Raw genomic sequence first — 22,154 nt, forward strand, 5'->3', positions numbered from 1 at the left:
CGTCCTTTCGTACCGTTTTATTGGCCAAAAGTAGTATGACGTAGTAAGAGTGTAATAGTCATGTTAAAAGACACAAGATCAGTGGAGGAAAGCATGGACAGCTTCGAATTTCCATGAATTTCAAAATGGGCTGCATCTTAACACTGAATGAGTACTGTATTTTCGTGTTCCTACATTTTCACGGGAAACCTATTTTCGAGCAAAATTGATTTAGAACATATAAATGATGTTTCGTATCTCTTAGAGATTTAAATACAGTAGTATAAGCGTAAAAACATATAAACGAAAAATGCATAACCGAAATAAATTAACACAGAAAGTACAGGAATTTTTCCAGGAGTTCGGAAAAAAAACATAAATATTAATTGAAAAATGAGTTCTATTCAGTCAATATGTTAAGTATTGACTGAATAGAACTCATTTTTCAATTAACATTGAACTTAACGGAACCAATATGCCTTTGAAAAAACATAAATAAGTGTGAAACATATAACTATCATTGGCTTAAGTCGCTATGATCTTGAGAGATTTAGAGCCACAACCAAGATTGTTACTAGATTTGAAAATGTTGGTTTTGAAGAATAGCATTAGCTAGTCAGAGTTTAAGAATTTAAATCCAAAATATAATACCCCAATTAATTTCCTTGAAATATTATATGCTTACATGTCGATGCAGATACAGATGAATACAGTACGCCATACCCACTGCTGCTGTGAAGAACAGGAAGATGATGAAACGGACGGAGTCTTGGTAAAATTTAAATCCTGACATTGGCTTTGGGAATAGAATAGAACGAACCAATTCCCCTTTTGCTGTTGCAAATCCTGTTCGCACAACAACAGCAGTTACCTAAATGGGAAAAGATAGAAAATAAAATTTATCAGGCTTTTCCACTTCTAAACATTAAAGTTCAACAAGCATGGTATAGTCTGACAAAACCGAATTTTACATATAAAAATGAAATGGTGACTACAAAAGAAAGAGATAACTTCAGCAAGTTACAGAACCAAAATTGTTTAAGATATCGAAAATCACCTTACACGGTTTTTGAAATACATTCCTAAAGTTTCCTTCACTAGCTTACAAATGTTCGGTATATATAATACATCCTGCAACACATGATATATCTCAAGGTGGTAGTCGAACTCTTGCCAAATGCGTAGTAATATCTCCTTCAACACTTTCAACAGCTGCTCTGATGCGATTTTTCATGTCATCTAGATTAGTAGGAAGAGAAGGAATGATAACCCAGTATTTCACATATCCCCATAAAACTTTATCATTTTCAACATATAAAAACTTAATCAACTCAAGATGTAATATCATACCATTTAAACGAAATTTCAAATAATAAAAGATGAGACTGTCTCAATGTGCAACAAAACATAATTTCTGAGTATTCAAGAAAATGTGCAGTTGCGTCCTTTTGATTACTCTAGGACATGACTGTTTGCCAAAACACTTTAACAAAATTGGAATTATTTCTTCACCACTTTGTCCCACTGTACAGGTTTCAGGAAGAAATGGATCAGAATCATCGTCAGTGATGTCCAGCTCTTTTCTCTAAACCCAATGTGTGTGATAAATACTGGAGAGCAAGATATTTACTTATTTTCTCACTTACTCACTTACTTATTTATTTATTTTATTTATTTAGTTTAGTGGAGTTAAGGTCATCAGGCTTTCTCTACCACACCACCAGAATACAAATATGTATATACAGTAAAATCCCTCGTAACCGGCACCCAAATAACCGGCAATACCAAAACAACGGCACTTTTCTGCTGGGTCCAAAAAAAATGTTTAAATCTGCCACAGTCTAGAATGTTAGTTTTGCCACATTAGGAAGTTCGCACGAACTTTCATTTTTAGTGAATATTCGAACCTAAAATTAGTGTATTATTTGTGTTGTGTGATGTGTTTTAATAAGGAAAATCCACACAGTTTTTATGTTTATTTAATTATGTTCGGGCCATCAGTGTTGCCACATTCGGAAGTTCACACGAACTTTTGTTTTCAGTAAATATTCAAACCTAAAATTAGTGTATTATTTATTTGTGTTGTGTGATGTGTTTTAATAAGGAAAATCCACACAGTTTTTATGTTTATTTAATTATGTTCGGGCCATCAGTGTTGCCACATTCGGAAGTTCACACGAACTTTTGTTTTCAGTAAATATTCAAACTTAAAATTAGTGTATTATTTATTTGTGTTGTGTGATGTGTTTTAACAAGGAAAATCCACACAGCTTTTATGTTTATTTAATTATGTTCGGGCCATCAGTGTTGCCACATTCGGAAGTTCACACGAACTTTTGTTTTCAGTAAATATTCAAACCTAAAATTAGTGTATTATTTATTTGTGTTGTGTGATGTGTTTTAATAAGGAAAATCCACACAGCCTTTATGTTTATTTAATTATGTTCGGGCCATCAGTGTTGCCACATTCGGAAGTTCACACGAACTTTTGTTTTCAGTAAATATTCAAACCTAAAATTAGTGTATTATTTATTTGTGTTGTGTGATGTGTTTTAATAAGGAAAATCCATACAGTTTTTATGTTTATTTAATTATGTTCGGGCCATCAGTGTTGCCACATTCGGAAGTTCACACGAACTTTTGTTTTCAGTAAATATTCAAACCTAAAATTAGTGTATTATTTATTTGTGTTGTGTGATGTGTTTTAATAAGGAAAATCCACACAGTTTTTATGTTTATTTAATTATGTTCGGGCCATCAGTGTTGCCACATTCGGAAGTTCACACGAACTTTTGTTTTCAGTAAATATTCAAACTTAAAATTAGTGTATTATTTATTTGTGTTGTGTGATGTGTTTTAATAAGGAAAATCCACACAGCTTTCATGTTTATTTAATTATGTTCGGGCCATCAGTGTTGCCACATTCAGAAGTTCACACGAACTTTTGTTTTCAGTAAATATTCAAACCTAAAATTAGTGTATTATTTATTTGTGTTGTGTGATGTGTTTTAATAAGGAAAATCCACACAGCCTTTATGTTTATTTAATTATGTTCGGGCCATCAGTGTTGCCACATTCGGAAGTTCACACGAACTTTTGTTTTCAGTAAATATTCAAACCTAAAATTAGTGTATTATTTATTTGTGTTGTGTGATGTGTTTTAATAAGGAAAATCCATACAGTTTTTGTGTTTATTCAGTTATGAGCAAGTTTAGTGATGGAGAAATAAGCTTCACATGGCTGCAGTTTCAACATTTGGCACCATGAAATACGAACTTTTTTTGTATATACCGGTATTTATTCAATTATCTGACAAAATCTCGTATCCGGAACTAGCCTGGTCCCTTTGGTGCCAGATAAGAGGGATTCTACTGTACAAAAAAACAAATACAGAGAGAAGTAATTAAGAAATCAATCAATCTTCTTAATGTATTCAGCTGTTTGCTGACAACATAAAATCCACTATAGTCCACTGTATTCTATTCAGTTGTTGTTTTTCACGAGATGTGAGGGATATTTTGATCGGTGTTCAAAGTAATTAAGAAACAGAAATAAAATTGCAAATACAAACACAAAAAACACAAATGCAAAAAAAATTAAGAGTAAAAAAATACAAGTAGAAAGATAAGTCACACTGCTCACAAAAAGTACTAATACAATACCACTAACTGCTTAATATATTAGTGATTAAAGAAAATGACTAAGGCCCGGTTGCAGAAACGCAAATCAAATCAGTCCCTGATCGCCAGTCAGTTGATGTCTGATTTATTTGATTGTTCGTTGCGTTGCACAAACGTGAATCTCCAATCAACTTGTCTCAATTTACTAATTGCTGATTTGGGAAAGAAATACATTTGACAACAGCGCTATTTAGCAACCACAGCCAATTTGATGCTCTTTAAAAGTCGCGAAACGAATGCATCAAGTGGGCGGTGACTAGAAAAACAAGTGAATGTTTTGCTGGTTTGTTGCTTTTTGTAGAAAGGAAACAGGCGGATTCTATTTGTATATAGACTACAATATAGTAAAAAAAAAAAAAAATGAAGCAAAAAGAAAAAAAAAACGTGAGGGGGCTTCTGTTGTGGGATTTGCTAGGAGAGTCGACAAGAAATTGGAATATGCATAGCCTCCATAACCTAAAATAATTCCATTTCCCATCTCTCTGTTTACAAATGGAGCTCGTAACCTACTCATTAAAAATATTGTGTTGTCATGTGTAGAACCCTGCCAACGGGCTACAACATTCCAGAATTTCAATGATGGTGTAGACTACATATTGCCTGTATATTCACAGAAAAGAAACCTTTTCTATTTCGATAAAGTTCGGCATCATTTCAACCAGGTGATTGGACGGGGATGTGAGCAGTCTATACAACCAATATTAGGCTACTCTTGGAAATCCTGACATGGCTGAAAATTCTCTCTGGATTTCAAATCGTTCCCTGTTTGAAGTTTGGGGATTTATGAGACCCTGCCATAACAAAGCAATTTCATACATAACATTCCTAACTACTCGGCAAATAGTTGATTTGTGGACCCTAACAAGATAACCCAAGACCATCTGAAAAATTCCAACAGCATGAAATCTCAGCATTATTAGAACTTGGATCATAGGAGAAAGTGAAAGGTTTCGATTTGTCTGTCTGCATATAGGCCTATTTGTTTCAATTTCTGAAAGTAACAAAACACACGAATCCTTACTTAACCTAAATCTTTGCTCAAATTCTCTGTCATTATACATAAAGACAATTCATGTCCATCACGGAAACGCCTTCTTCTTAATAATATATTTTTTTTTTCATTCTAAAATTTCTTCATCAGAAGAATCCATTATGTCGAAAACAATATTGTTACGCTATAACTATTTACTATATAATTACAGTAACTGCATTACAAACAGAACAACATAAATAGCCTACTTGATCGATGATCAGTGACTTGACCAGCAAAAATCTGTTGATCAAATCTGATGGAAGACTGATCTCCGATCAAACACTGATTGTTCTTTCTGCAACAGAAATAGAACTGATGGCCAATCAAACCCTCCTTGATTGCCAATCATATTTTGATCGGTGTTTCTGCAACCGGGCATAAATATCTAAAAATAATTAACTGATTGTACAAATAGCAAGAGAAATAAAATAGTAACAATTTCGAAACATTTTCAGCAAGTTAGAATATTCAGTTTACTGCACTGCACTCTACGCAGTAAGAAAATGCTTAATAAGTTTGTTTCTTAATACTGTTAAATTCTGACGGTCTCTGATGCCACTGGGCACGATATTCCACAAGCTCAATAGCACTTAATGGTTTTGTTTTAACAACTACACAGAATAATTATATTCAATACACCTTCCCGTATTCTATGCAACAGCAATGAAGAAATGTATATGGAACATCTTAAAAGATGTGCAGCTGTGGAGAAAGAAGATACCTTGTTGCAAAAGTAATGGAGTGCAAGAAGGCTAATGGCTTCGTTGCCAGACGTCTAGGCACTGGACACACGCACATTTAGAGCACTTACCCTGTTGCTCTCATAGAATCGTGTCTGTATAACTTGGGTGCCACTGAACAGCGTGTGTCTCTTGTGTGCAACAGGATCGTAGAACTCATCTGAATGAGGAGGAGGGGTCTTCGTGACTGGAACACTTTCACCTGAAGCAAAAGAAAACTGTTAACATTTTTTTAACAGTGATAGCTTATAATTTTTACACAGTAATGTGATTTCATAAAATACTGGTAATGGAAAACATACATATTGCACTTAACCTATTTAGAACAATCTATATCATTACTGCTATTGTTATCGTTATTGTTATTGTTATTATTATTATTATTATTATTATTATTATTATTATTATTATTATTATTATTATGCTTCAATACGGTCCCCAGGAGAAGAGATCTTTGCGCCATCCAAAAAAAAAAGTGGACCGAGAATGACTCACTAAGACAGTAACAGGCCTTGGGCATTATACTTGTTTGGATGATTACTATTATTATTATTATTATTATTATTATTATTATTATTATTTTTACCACTTATTGTTGTATTATTATAGTCATCCTATTACTGGTTAATCACTGCTCATTATGACTTTACTACTGATAATAAATATAATGCATTATTATTATTTTTTTTTGGCAAATGGCTGTTGTCCAGCACATAAATATCAATAAATAAATAAATAAATCTATTATTATCTATTATCCTGTCTCAGGGTATGATAATCGACCCCACCATCAGGTTTGAAACGTATAAAGGACAGCCTGAAGACGTACATGAGGAGAAACGAGCAATCTACGTTCCAACCATCCCGTATTATAAAGATAAATACCAACTTCACGATATCAGAGTTACTAACTTCTCTTCTCAATTCTGTAAGACCCTAGGACTGCACAAATCTTTTCTGAATGAACTGGCCCTCCTCATAATTAAAGTCAGTCAAACTTTTACGGAATCACCTATATGGACTCTAATTCAGTGTACTGAAAAAACTGACGCACCATTATCATTTTTCTTTCTCTTATTAGCTTTCATTGCTTCTTTACTTGTAACTTTTTTTTATTAGATGTAAACTGCCATTGTTTGTTTGTTTGTTTGTTTGTGTACGTGTTTACTTTTTTCCTTACCCTGTTATCTTTCATCATCTATTTGTTCTTGTATTGTTTTGTATGCTTTGTCTAATGGCAGCCTCTAATTTGAGGAAGTTCTAGTAAATAAATAAATAAATAAATTATTATTATTATTATTATTCCATGTATTGTGGGTCCCTATCACCACGGCATGGCGCGTCCTCAGGTTGCGGATAGAGGAGACGGCCTCCAGATATGGAGGGTAGCTGCGAATATATTAAATAAGCAGTCGTGGACAGCCAATAAGGGGTGGTCCTCCAGCTTGGGGGTTGGGCGAAGGGCTAACAACCCATCACCGTAAAAAACAGCTTGTTACGTATCCCTATGATAAGCCTCGGAATAGGACCACTGGCGGGCTTATGTGAGGGCGGCAATGAACCTTCGGGTTCCTTAAAAGCCATTTGTAAGTAAGTAAGTAAGTATTATTATTATTATTATTATTATTATTATTATTATTATTATTATTATTATGACCGCTTATTGTATTATTATAGTCATCCTTGTGGTAAACTTTTATTGGTTAATCACTGCTCATTATCACTTTACTATTGATAATAAATGTAATGTATTATTATTATTATTATTATTATTATTATTATTATTATTATTATTATTATTATTATTTCATAAGCATGTATGTATAACTGAATTACAGCCATGCAATTAAGATCTAGGTCTAATAATATCTGTTGCTCTTTTTCTGTGCATGATTCACTTTATTTCTCACTAGTGATATCGAAACTTGAATATGCATGTATGGCTTGGAATTCTGTTACAACTGATTCAGCAATTCCTATGGAAGAGCATTCTGAGATCTGAATGACCGATTGCACAAGAAAGTAGGCATTGGGAGGAATGTAACATATCCTTAATGCAATATAATATGATAAATCAATCTCTGACAGTAATTGGGTCTTTAAAATTGGTTGTTATTTTGTAAGCCTTCCTACTCATTTGTTAAGCAAGAAATCAAATATTTCCCAGGTCACTCAAAGATATTAAATAAATGTATCGTGAAATAAGTGGTTTAGAATACAACCTACAAAACATACCTTGTCTAGTTTATTCATGTTTTATTAAGTCATGAACCAGACAAGATCTTCTTGAATTAAATGAAAGAAACATTTCAAGTTTTTGTACTACATTTTCGTTTATCAGCAACTTTTCTTCGAAATTTGATAACGGCATTATTATCATCAGTGGAAACAGCTGACTGCAACTGGAGGAAATGTGATATTGCAACTTCCAGTATCCGGCCTATTCAACATCATGTGCCTCTATATCACTTACTCTGCCACCCACCATTATCTGCACTGCATATCGAATTTGATATGTACATATCCTCTGCGCATTCTATAGTGATTAGCTACTCATTACCAAAGCGTATGTATTACTGTGGCAGCAATAAAAAGTGACAGGAATTTATGAAATACCTTGGATTGCGTGAAACATCTTTATTTTGGTACCTATGTAATTTTTAGGTTAGGTAAGGATGGATTTAAGGATTAAATAAATCCTGCCACAGGCAGGATGAGTACACCCTATCCAATAATTACATAATAGAGCAAGGCGGGCAGGACACATAAAGAGAATACAGCAAGACAGACTGTATGGAAAACCACGAGGCACGAAGTTCATCTTACACTTGTTTCCATGGTACCATGAATGATGTCAGAGTAAACCTTTCATGTCAAAATGTTACAATTTCTCTCTCATGTAGCTCGAACACAGACATTCATGTCAGAAATTCGTCCACCGCTGTGGAGTAATGGTTAACGTGCCTGACAGTGAAACAAGAAGGTCTGGGTTCAAATTCAGATTGGGACAAAACCTGGTTTAGATTTTTTCCTGTGTTTTCCCTCAACCCATTAAGAGCAGATGATGGGTAACTTCCAGGGAACGAAACTGCTGGCCTTTTAGTAAAAAAAAATTTCTAAAGCCCACACCAAAGTATACATTCAGACCTATAAACTCTATTATAAAAAGACGGATACAGTTTCATTTTACGCCCTAATTAATAATACGTAGAAAACTCACACCAGAACATTCACAGAATCTGCAGTAACCACTTCTGCAGTGGCCACTTTCAGACTGTTGACGGACACGATTACCTAGTGAAACATTTATATCGACTACATATTATCAACTTCGTATTACAGTAAAACCTCGATAAGATGCGCCCGCTTATTACGCTATCCAGTGTAATACTTACTTACTGGCTTTTTAGGAACCCAGAGGTTCATTGCCGCCCTCACTTAAGCCCGCCATTGGTTCCTATCCTGAGCAAGATTAATCCAGTCTCTACCATCATATCCCACCTCCCTCAAATCCACTTTAATATTATCTTCCCATCTATGTCTCAGCCTCCCCAAAGGTCTTTTACCCTCCGGCCTCCCAACTAACACTCCATATGCATTTCTGGATTCGCCCATACGTGCTACATGTCCTGCCCATCTCAAACGTCTGGATTTTATGGTCCTAATTATGTCAGGTGAAGTATACAATGCATGCAGCTCTGTGTTGTGTAACTTTCTCCATTCTCCTGTAATTTCATCCCTCTTAGCCCCAAATATTTTCCTAAGAACCTTATTCTCAAACACTCAATCTCTGTTCCTCTCTCAAAGCGAGAGTCCAAGTTTCACAACCTTACAGAACAACCGGTAATATAACTGTTTTATAAATTCTAACTTTCAGATTTTTTGACAGAAGACTTGATGACAAAAGCTTCTCAACCGAATAATAACAGGCATTTCCCATATTTATTCTGCGTTTAATTTCCTCCCGAGTATCATTTATGTTTGTTACTGTTGCTCCAAGATATCTGAATTTTTCCACCTCTTCGAAGGATAAATCTCCAATTTTTATAGTTCCATTTCATACTATATTCTGGTCACGAGACATTATCATATACTTAGTCTTTTCAGGATTTACTTCCAACCCAATCGCTTTACTTGCTTCAACGCTTTTTTTGGCCGGTCCCTGCACATTCCATATATAACGCCTTTATAAAACACCCCGTTTTTTGCACTCAAGTCCCGCATAATACGCTGTTTATGTGGAATATTTTCGATGTAATTTTCAGCAATGTACTGTAACAGCAATGAAACATCTTGGTCATTGAAATCACTGGTGCCATTAACTTGAAAAGTATTGGTATTCGACCCTTTACCTGCGCATTTAAACCTTCATACTTCATTCCTTAGTATACTCCACCCTCTTATTCAACACCTTATCTGCGTGGTTAAAGCCTACATAGTTACAATACCTCACCCTGTTGCTAACCCTCTCTCTCAAACAGCATTCCTCACTCAGCCGTAATAAAATTCTGGAAATTTTTGCTGGGCAGTCTGTTGTCCTTTAGTGTATTGAAGTGTCTGTGAATGTGATTGCAATGAGTGTTAAACGAAAAGCGCTTTCTGTGTCGGAAAAACTGGAAATCTTACGAAAGTACGATAAGAACAGTACTCTTACTCAGAAACAACTCTCTGATTCATTAGGCAATCCCATTATCGATATTAAGAACGATAATAAAAAATCGCGACTCAATCACTACAGCTGCGATGTCATCGGGAGGATATAATCGCAGGAAACTGAAGTATGGTAAACATGAGGACTTGGAGAACACGCATACGGCAAACAACTATAAATGACTTTTTTTTTCGAAAGAATTAAGCACAGTATATATTGTAAATGTCTTTGACGTACAATACAGTAACTACATAATGGAGTAATACTGTATTACCTTTCATGAATCATGTATTTCAATAAATAAAAATGCTAATGCTAATAGATACTGTATGTAAGTCAAAATTAGTATACCCGCCTAATATGCGGTCCCAGTTAATACGCGGTTTACACCCAGTCCCTTGAACAGCGTCTTATCGGGGTTTTACTGTATGTTACGAAGAAGGAATCATGGATGGTCAATGCCTCGTATCCTGTAGAGCCCTCACAGTAGAAGAAAACATCATATGCGAATACTGAAAAGCTAGATCGCTAATGACTTCATTGCTAGACGCAAATCCACATTAGAAATCAACCAACCATATTCTTAAATAAATCCAATAATGTAGTCATTCAAACTATGTAATTAGATAATCTACTGTTGCAACCACTTCAATTGAAATGATTTATATAATAGAACAAAGTGTTATACTATATGTTTTAAAATCTAAATTCTAAACAAAGAAAAGCAATTGCAAATATTTCATAGATGTTAATCAACACCTCCCCTTTGTACCTTCCAAGGGAAGGTAAACTTTACATGTTAAGAATCCATGTTCTAGTTATCGTCATGCGTAACATAAAAGATAGATAAAATATGATTGTCGGCTAATTGAGAATGGCCTTCTTATCACTTCGTGTGCAATTGGCTCAATGCTGCATAAAGGCTGTGTGTTATCATCATGATAAACATACCACCACAACCGCAGTGTTTTTTTTTTTCCTTGGAATCGTCATAATGTGTTTACCTTACTTCTATGTTATATTTCATCTTTACGAAAGAAACTAGAAAGTTACATCTATTACAACCTAGGTAAAAAAATCTTCTGTCTGTATTACCTATAAAATTCTGATAAAATTAAGAGTGAAGACTTTTTCTTTATACTGTTGGTGTTTTTCACCACCTGCTTGAAATACTTGGGTAAATAGAGACTAGTTATGGTGTTTCAGTGGATTCTCGTCAACAAATAATGCTGTTCCAGTAAATTCTCTATGATTCGGACTTTCACTAATTCAGACTGGATTTTCCCCTCAGTAATTCGAATTAGTGAGGTTCTATATGCATTCACAACTAGTGTCCTGCCCAAAGGCAAGTCTTTCACTGCAAACCCAGCATTTGAGGTTCTACTGTACTTCGAAATTGGGTGGGAGAAGAGCAATTGGTCCATAACAACCCGTCCCATTTTTGGCTGTTAAAATTATGGTCACTACAGAAAACTATTGTTATTACACCTTTACTTTTTAACTCTGCTCTAGAATATGCCATTAGGAAAATCCAGGAAAATAGGCAAATTGGAATTGAACAGGTCACATCAGCTGCTTATTTATGCGGATGATGTGAATATTTTAGGAGAAAATCCACAAATGATTAGGGAAAAAAACAGGAATTTTACTTGCAGCAAGTAAGGAGAAAGTAAGGAGATAGGTTTGGAAGTAAACTCCGAAAAAACAAAGTATATGATTATGTCCTGTGACCACAACATAGTACGAAATGCAAATATAAAAACTGAAAAAAATTTATTCTTTGAAAAGCTAGAAAATTCAAGTACCTTGAAGCAACAGTAACAAATATAAATGACACTCGAGAGGAAATTAAACGCAGAATAAATGTGGGAAATGTCTGTTATTATTCATTTGAGAAGCTTTTATCATCAGTCTACTCTCGAAAAAGCTGAAAGTTAGAATTTATAAAACAGTTATATTACTGGTTATTCTGTATCATTGTGAAACTTGGACTCTCACTTTGAGAAAGGAAGAGAGGTTAAGGGTGCTCGAGAATAAGGTGCTTAGGAAAATATTTCGGGCTAAGAGAGATGAAGTTACACGAGAATGGAGAAAGTTACGCAATGCAGAACTGCACGCATTGTATTCTTCACCTAACATTAGGAACATTAAATCCAGACATTTGAGATGGACAGGGCATGTAGCATGTATGGGTGAATCTAGAAATGCATATAGAGTGTTAGTTGGAAGACCTGAGGGGAAAAGACCTTGGGGAGGCCAAGGCATATATGGGAGAATAATATTAAAATAGATTTAAGGGAGGTGGGATGTGATGGTAGAGACTGAATTAATCTTGCTCAGGATAGGGACCAATGGCACACTTATGTGAGGGCGGCAATGAACTTCCGGGTTCCCTAAAAGCCATTATTTCTAAGTACTGAAACAACTGGAGGATACATGTAGTACTGCAGCACCAATTATGCTTGCTACTAGTGACCACGTGAAATGAAAGAGAAGCAATTTTGGTCCAGGGAAAATAACTCGCAGCGGCCATAAATCATATTACAAAGTCTACATGTAATATTCTGTCATGTTGGCCATATTGTGTAATTGGTTGTCATTTTAACAGCATGATTCAACAGCTCCACATCAATTCTCGAGTTTATTGTTATTGTAGTTATTATTATTATTATTATTATTATTATTATTATTATTATTATTATTATTATCTTCACTATCATATTAATGGGTTATTTAAGACTGTTATATCAATACTACGTTATTTAGTGTTGATGGAATCGGTGACAGTGAATTGGTAATCGACAAAATCAGACCAAGGATTTTCCAGGAAGTTTGAGGAAAACCTAACAAGGTATTCAGCCCAACCCATACTTGATCGCAGCTCTGCAGCAGTAAGCAAACGTGCTACTGCCTGAGCTACACTGTTGCTATCATCATTTAAATCTGAGATCAATGTCAGATAGCTTTGTCAGACACTGACAAACATAAAAGTAAATTATCTCTAAAATTCTCGTTACATTGTAATTACCTGTGAGCATGCTCTCGTTTACAATGCAGTTCCCGGAAAGGAGCACAGCATCACAAGCCATTGTACAGCCATGTGGGGGTATCACAATTATATCACCAGGTACCAGACTACTGGCAGCTATATCTTCTGCAACAAACAAAACAATGCAACCACATAAGATAAAATAAGTACAGTACCTTATTTCAATTTATTGCCACTTATACACGTTGGATTAATCAAAGCTAATTCTCAATGTAGCCAACACATACAAATGGTGCCCTCTGCATGTTCGCCAGACATTTTTGGAAACAATGGTACAAATTCGCACAATGACTTGCAAGTAGTAAACTGAGTCACAGTGGCGACTCGTGATATTTTTTTGTATGTAGGATATGAGATTGACGACTGATGATCAAGACAGAAACTAATATTAATAATAATAATATAATAATAATAGAGCATGCAAAATCAATACAAGATTACAAGTAGACCTATGTTAGTCTTTGACTCACCATTCTGGAACTGACAATTTATTAGTAGTGAAGTTCGTTTCTCCTCCCCTTTCAGTTGCGAAGATGGCACCTAAGCCAGTGTGCTGCCCAGTATTTACCGATGTTCGTCATACGTTTGTGCAATTAATTTCTAGCTGCAGTTAAATTCTTCTAAATGATCAAATACAACTTCAGATATTCTTTCGGCTGTCCTGTCATCTGAAAGTCCTGTTAATTCTTGTATTTATTATAGCTTATTTTATTTATTTTTATGTAATTTTGTTTTTATTCATTTTATTTTTTATATTACTGTTTATTATTTTAAATTATTTATTATTTCGCTTATTCTATTCTTTTAAAATGACCAATGAACTACATTTAAGGAGGCTATAAGGGTAGGTACTTGAAAATTCTTATTGTAGTCTCTGTCAGGGTCTCCATCACCCAGAAAGAAGGGTTGTAGTATTAGGATACGCAGTCATATCCTCAAACGAGGTTAAACTCAAGCCATACCCTGCCCTCCGCACCCTTCCCTGTCCACTAACTTCACTGTTAGAAATACCGTTTGCTGTAAGATATTTCGATGGTTCCTCGGAAATTATTCCTGAGCTGTGCATTGTCGACAACTCACGATAGAAAATGGAAGCTTAAAGGAAATTAATACATCAGGACGCACTGAAAATCAAAATCTGTAATTAAAATGTTTTTGCAGGAGTTAACATATATTTTCTATCCTCAGAGGCACGAAATTAAACTGTAGGATCATCCTCATATCCTTCATGGAGGAATCGCCACTGCTGAGTCATTGAGCAGCACCAAAGTGTAAAGGGCTTGTTAGCCCATTAGCCCAAAGTCATTCGACTTGGGACACAAAAACCAACAACAAGGCAGGCACAGATCAATGCAGGCAAACTACCCCTATACATAGTGAACACCTGTCAACATTCAGGTACATCAGTTCAACAAGTAGAGGTAGCACATAACGTACAGTCTAAAACATATATAGTGTAGCCTACTCCCGATTATCTGGGCTAATGACTGGAAGAATGGGTACAGATAATCCAAAAATCCTACTTTTCCTGCAGATATTTGCAAAGATCATGTTTAAAATTAAAAGCAGATTCAGTTTGTGGTCCTCCAAAGCACTTCTACAACACAAAATTGTCACTCTTTGCTTTGAAGTCTTACATATTTATGTCTAAGGAGAGCTCTGGAAGTATGACTATAAGTTTTCTTTTATTTTTTAAAAGTAAATTATTCAGCCAGAATCATATATGGTTAATCTGCAAAATGGATAACCCGCACATGAATAATAAGGAGTAAATTACTATAAACATTTATGGTTTTAGATTTTGCAACGTGATTGAGTAATTATCTCTAACCAACAAAACTATTTAAGTGTAACGGTGATCTACATGAAGCAAGTCCCAACCTTCTTGAAACTTAGGAATTCAACCTGTTTCGGAAAGGTCACTTTGTTCCAAAATTTGGCACGCTGTGGAATATAAATTATGTATAGCAACCTTGACGTAACGTAAAATAATAAAGACAGTATATTAATGCTTATCTCCAATGCTGAAAACTAACTCTAATTTAAGTTGCACAAGAAAGATACGTATTTCAGAATGAAAGGATTTATAAGAACAAGGTACTAAAGAATGCTGGAAGACTGTATATATTATAATAATAGTAAGGTTGGTAATACCCTAACAAAGTTCTTTGACAAAAAAATATGATAAAATATTTTATCAAAGATAACCTAAAATTAAGAAACAAAAAATCATCAGCCTCCATTTATAGTTAGGCCTAAATAAAATAAAATCTTTTTTGATCACAGATATGCAAAAAAGAATTATGAACAGTATACTATGCATGTTTAGCTTCAGTTAGTTCAAAATATTATAATATGCATATTGCCGAAAAAAGAAACAGAAAAGGAAACGTATATGGGTTAAAGGATGGTTTGCAAGACGTGACAAGAAAAGTACTATCCATCAAAACTCACTGAGAAAAAAATTAAGTACAATGCAGGAACTTAAAAAGTTATATAAATTACTTGAGAATGGATGAGGATAATTTTCAGTTTCTCCAGAATTGTGCATCACTCCTGTACAACAATTATAATCTTTGCTATTTTTATGTACACTTCTTGTCTTTTATTTCTGTTTTTGTAGTCCGTGCACAGTGGAGACAACTCTTGTCGGCACCTTTGTTGTTGTTGGTATTAAAATCAAGCTTAGGGAGGTCTAGTTCTCAATGAATCAAACAATGTCACTAGTATCAGCAGCGCTAACAGCTGATTTTAGTGATCAGCTGTTCAGACATGCTAAACTTTCAGATGAAACTTTGTATTAACTGTTGTAATTATTCCTTTGTTCTGTAGTGATATTTGTGTCTTATTATGTAGGTCTAATGAAAATTCACTTTTTCTTTTCAAAATACATATAAAATTGCAGTGTTTATCATTGAAGTAAAACATACTATTAGCGAAGTGCTTACTGTTTTATTCTGTTTCTTCATATCCATTGCATTTCTTTCCATATAATGTTATTAGCTTACTTACTTACTTACAAATGGCTTTTAAGGAACCCGAAGGTTCATTGCCGCCCTCACATAAGCCCGCCACTGATCCCTATCCTGAGCAAGATTAATCCAGTCTCTATCATCATATCCCACCTCCCTCAAATCCATTTTAATATTATCCTCCCATCTACGTCTCGGCCTCCCTAAAGGTCTTTTTCCCTCCGGTCTCCCAACTAACACTCTATATGCATTTCTGGATTCGCCCATACGTGCTACATGCCCTGCCCATCTCAAACGTCTGGATTTAATGTTCCTAATTATGTCAGGTGAAGAATACAATGCGTGCAGTTCTGCGTTGTGTAACTTTCTCCATTCTCCTGTAACAGTAATTATGGACGAGATGTCGCTGAGTCAATGATTCAATTGAATTAGTTCTTGATTCAATTCGGTTATTTACAAGAAGTCGTCGCTGAACGATTCACATCGTTTATAGTTCACTTCTATTGTTACACAACAAGATGGATGCACTGAACGATTCACATCATTTATAGTTCACTTCTGTGAATGATTCCATTGTCTACTGTTACACAACATTTCCAAGATGGCTGCCACTATTGATCGTTCTGCAGTTGAATATAGTAATTATGTTAATTCGCTACTCAAAAATACCCCATTTTCGCAGCAAGGGAGTAGAGGAGATAGGAGTTTGGAAGGTTCCCCCCCTTAATAACAAAATAGCGCAATCGCAACTAAACGCAAACTAATATAAATAGTACACTAATGACAGTAGGGAAGATAATAGTGTAGCATTACTAACAAATCAGCATAGTCGCAACTAAACGCAAAATTATAAGAAATAGCCTATATACACAAATAGTCCTTGCAGCTGAAATTGTGCGCACAGTTCACTCTGGACAAGAGTTAATTTTATATGTCCAAACCGGATCTTCACTTCTACCGAACTTTCTTTTTACGACAACTGCACATTAAAACAATACGGCTGATATTTATTCTTCTTTATTGTGTAAACAGTTCACCTTGGACCACTTTCAAACTCTCCATAACTTTTTGGACTTAGCGTTTCTAAACCATATCCAGGGTACACTTTGCCAATATCTTCAAAGAAATGTAAAAATATTGCCCCAGCTTCACTTTGTCCATTTCTTCTCTGCATTTGTCTGTACAGAAACTCAAACATATATAGATCATCATGTTCACTTTCACGACCCTTACGCTTCACTTCTGATTTTAGAGTCCCCCACATCCTTTCTACAGTCTGTGTATACACTGTGGAATCCTCACTATTTATAAATTCGACACTGTGGTTGACAATACCGTGCAAGTAACCTTCTTTTTCTAAATCCTTGTAACTTTTCCAGCCATCAGTGCATATTTTGGTCCCTGGTAAAATGAAGTTTTTGATTAAGGAACAAAGTGTTTCTTTATCCCTTCTATTTACCCTCAAGGCAAAACACTGTTTGGTGTCTCGGTCTATGCCACCAAAAATCCAAATATGTTCCTTTTCGTGTTTTGTGAGTCGTCCTCTGTTATATTTTCTAACAAATAAGTGTGATTCGTCCACCTCAACTACATGCCCTACACCACCAATCTTCCGTTGACTGTTAGTAATGATAACATAGCAAACTTCCCTGCAAAATCTATAGTAGTCCACAACAGTATTGGCACTCACTTCGGCTTCGATTGCAGCGTCAAAGATCTTTATATGGAGTAGCCACAGATAAATTAACGTTAAACTCTGGGCTAGAGTCAGTTTAGTACGTTCAAACCAGGTCTTGACTGCTATCGCACTTTCTTTGTGACAACTAGGCCTACTACACTTCAAGCAATACGGCACATTTTTATTCTTACTTCTCTTCTGCCACACCACTTTTCCTTCGGCTCCACAATCAATACACTTCTTACTTTCTTTGTTGGGCAATAATTTGTGGACGACACAGAAATCTATGCAACTTTCAATATCTCTACAAGAGTCATATAACTTGCGTAAATTAAAAGCCATGGTTTGAAAATGGCGCCTCTACCAACAATGCATGTTTATGAGGTTGCTATAGTAATGACGTCACGAGAATTATTTATTCAATATTGGCTTATAATTGATACAATTTACATAAAATTTTGGTCTAAATATGTATATTCATCCTTCTGCCACATCGGAAATAATTTAGATACAACAATAAATTCTAAAATATGTATTTCAATTTTCAAAAGACACTATCGTAACATATAAGGTTCATCGAATTTGTTGTTTCTTAACTTGGCCGATTAGCCGAGAATGCTAAGGGGCGGTGCTATAGACCAGGAAGTTCCAGGTTCGAATCTCGTCTAAAACAAGGTAAGTAAAAAGTTGCATTTATATGATGTTGTAATGTAGTTAGAGATACGCAGAATTAGATGGTAGAATTGGAGTAAAAACGATGTAGAGTAGAGTGAAGTATAAAAGAAGCGAAAAGAGTGGAAGAGGAGAAGGGAGAGAGACACCTAGTAGACAAAAAGAGAAATAAATTTTTAAAGATTTATATTGTTCACTAGAGGAGTTGATTCAACTAAACTGGAAATAATGTGAATCGTTCAGCGACGACTTCTTGGAAATAACCTTCAATTCTTTTGAATTGAATTAAAATAATTTTAAGGCTTTTTCCTGCACGTCTCCCCTTCTTCTGTTTTCTCTTAATTACCTTGGCGGTTTGGATGGGATTCGTTCCTGGGACCTTTGACACCATAATACCTTGCTTTAACACACTCGGCTAAATAGCTATGTTGTGAAATGAAGTTTAAAATAGGTCTCTTATGTTTAGGGTAGGATTAAAGAAAATAAATAAAACAGATAAAGCAAATTTACGTAATCTAAATTATTCCTGACGTTTAAAAAACAATAATTTACTTGTTTATAGCAAAAGAAAAGCTGGAAAAATATGCATAAAGAGGACAACATTGACGTACATTATCTATGACGTCACATTTCCAAAGCAACCTGATAAACAAGCATTGTTGGTTCAAGCGCCATTTTCAAGATACTACGACGTAACGACAGTAATACTAATTTATTGCATTAGCCATGGAAAGTAAAAATAATTGTAATTTGAGAAAACTTTTCAGTAATTTGAGCAGTGAAGAAGAAGAGATTGATTTCGCCATGTCGTATAAACTAATACCTGACGAAAGTGCAAAGAAATGTGTGAGTTGCAAATCAAGTGATAGTGTTAATTGGCAGAGAAGGGCAAAATACTCAAACTATTCATTCTGTTTGAAATGTAAAAAGTGTAAACAGGAAACGTCTATAACCCACAACACATGGTTCGAAAACACAAAAATTACTATACGTCAAAGCTTGGTTCTTATTTATATGTGGTTGCTTCAAACAACTCTTCAGATAGCTGCTTCAGAGGCAGAAGTTCACTTCAGTACTGCACTAGATTATTTCTGTTTCTGCAGAGAAATATGTTATGTTATAATTACACAAACTACCAAACCCATAGGAGGAGAAGGACACATCGTGGAATTAGATGAAACACATGTCTACACCAGAAAATATAAAAGGGGCAGACTTCTCAAAAACGAGAAAAATAGCGTATGGGTTTTTGGAGGTATCGATAGAGAGACGAAAGAATCGTTTGTATTGAAAGTGGAAAAAAGAGATAAAAATACCTTGATACCCATAATTAAGTCATTCATCAAACCACATACTAAAATTATGACGGATGGTTGGAAGTCTTACAGTGATTTGAAAGATGAAGGATATATCCATGAAGTTGTGAATCACTCGATAGAATTTGTACGTGAAGATGATCGTTCTGTGCACACCCAAAAAGTGGAACGAATGTGGAAAACGCTGAAATCGGTTTTAAAAAGAGAAGGCAGGGAAAGTGAAAATGATCATTTATACGTGTTTGAGTTCCTATATTATGAATAACAGAAACTGAAAGGAATGACTACACCCAGTGAAATGTTTCCGCAGTTTCTACAGCGTATCCACGACACATATCCAGGGTACGGAATAGAAGGATTAAAACCTAAAGACTACATTCCTCAGCAATGAGTGATAGTGTCATACGAACAATGTATTTTTTAGGAAGTGTTCAATTATTGAAAGGAAAACTTGGCGAACTATACAGTGTTACGTATTATAATACGAACAATAATTGTAGGAAGTCTTCAGTTAATAGTGAATAGTATACCTAGTGAAATATACAGCGGTCACCAAGGAATCACTCATTTATATGAACTATTGGTAGTTTAATTCTGAGCGTGTTACCTAGCTTCGTATTACAATGAGAACAATGATTGTGAGAAGTGTTCAGTTAAAGAAGTGTTCAATTAGGTGAATGTTACTTATGTCCCGCCCACTATATGAGACATATGACAGTTTTACACTAATCCTAAACATATTTAGTATAACTTGTTGCTTGCGAGCCATCCAAAACCCCAACCTCCACCCGATACCCCGCTTTTTTCATCATGTGCTACACGTCGGATCATCATTGGGGCTTGCAGCCCCGATACCCCGCTTTTTTCATCATGTGCTACACGTCGGATCATCATTGGGGCTTGCAGCCCCGATACCCCGCTTTTTACATCATGTGCTACACGTCGGATCATCATCGGGGCTTGCAGCCCCGATACCCCACTATTTACATCATGTGCGTGTAATAAACAATAAGCAAATCATCTTTGATTACAGCAGTCACCAAAGAATCGTTCACTAAAGTGAACTATTTAATTCTGAGCGTCACCTGGCAACAAGAATCGTTGCTTTAAGTAAACTATTTAATTCTGAGCGAGTCGCCTAGCAACAGGAGTCGTTCATTCAATTGAATCATTGACTCAGCGACATCTCGTCTATAATTACCCCTGTAACTTCATCCCGCTTAGCCCCAAATATTTTCATAAGCACCTTATTCTCAAACACCCTTAACCTATGTTCCTCTCTCAGAGTGAGAGTCCAAGTTTCACAACCATACAGAACAACCGGTAATATAACTGTTTTATAAATTCTAACTTTCAGATTTTTTGACAGCAGACTAGATGATAAAAGCTTCTCAACCGAATAATAACACGCATTTCCCATATTTATTCTGCGTTTAATTTCCTCCCAAGTGTCATTTATATTTGTTACTGTTGCTCCAAGATATTTGAATTTTTCCACCCCTTCGAAGGATAAATCTCCAATTTTTATATTTCCATTTCGTACAATATTCTGGTCACGAGACATAATCATATAGGCTACTTTGTCTTTTCGGGATTTACTTCCAAACCGATCGCTTTACTTGCTTCCAGTAAAATTAATTAATTAATTAAATTTGCTTCCAGTAAATGTTATTAGCTAGTCAACAAAATTTTATTATATCCATTGTTGACGTAACTTCATCGAAACTAATGTCATGATCTATGTAGCTAATGATTCAATATTACGTTACCGACATGAGCATCTACCAGTAACTTTAAAATTAGCATCAATTAGTGAATATTTTCATGATGTTTACATACGGAAGTAATTATTATTATGATTATGTTGCCATTCCTTTGCCTCATGTCTTTCAAATGTTAAAAGATGAGGAGTAATAAATCTTTTCAGTTAATATTAAATTATGCCAGCCTGTCGTAGATGGAGAACCATCTGGTGGAGGTTCCAGACAATACACCCAGTTTCGTGACATGCGCACTCAGAATTTGTTCCCACGAAATGGGCTAGTTGACCTTACTGTATCTTCTTTATACTGTGGTCCGTGTTTTGTGTTTTATAACATTTCATTTGTTTCATCTTCTCATTAACAGCATTTTAGCTGTAGCACAGTCTAGTATATACAGTCACGAAGGTTGAGTTGATGAGCGTACTAGAAACAATAGACTGTGCCGGTACTGTTTCACATTGTATGTGATGAGACGATAGTAGCGATCCTAGTGGTTAGCAACTATCTATGAATGCATATTCCCTACGTATTCGACTTAACCAATTCGAATTCGAGTGCAAAAATCTTAGCCTGAAAGACTGTGGCATATTGACCCAAGCTAAAAGAAAGCTTGGTGCCATT

General features: G+C 35.2%; 1 protein-coding gene across 1 annotated transcript in view; it reads right to left on the reverse strand.

Annotated features, from left to right (window-relative positions):
* The window catches only part of LOC138714800 (polyamine-transporting ATPase 13A3-like), a 92,653-nt gene that overhangs the window by 62,418 nt on the left and 8,081 nt on the right, over window positions 1-22,154 (reverse strand). Inside the window, exons 5-7 of the mRNA XM_069846948.1 lie at window positions 13,112-13,237; window positions 5,504-5,634; window positions 665-850 (exon numbers count right to left, since the gene is read on the reverse strand). Of these exons, the coding sequence (XP_069703049.1) occupies window positions 665-850; window positions 5,504-5,634; window positions 13,112-13,237 (443 nt within the window). The remainder of the gene's footprint in view (window positions 1-664; window positions 851-5,503; window positions 5,635-13,111; window positions 13,238-22,154) is intronic.

This window comes from Periplaneta americana, chromosome 15 (genome assembly GCF_040183065.1).
Source record: "Periplaneta americana isolate PAMFEO1 chromosome 15, P.americana_PAMFEO1_priV1, whole genome shotgun sequence".
In the NCBI taxonomy this organism is placed as follows: Eukaryota; Metazoa; Arthropoda; class Insecta; order Blattodea; family Blattidae; genus Periplaneta; species Periplaneta americana.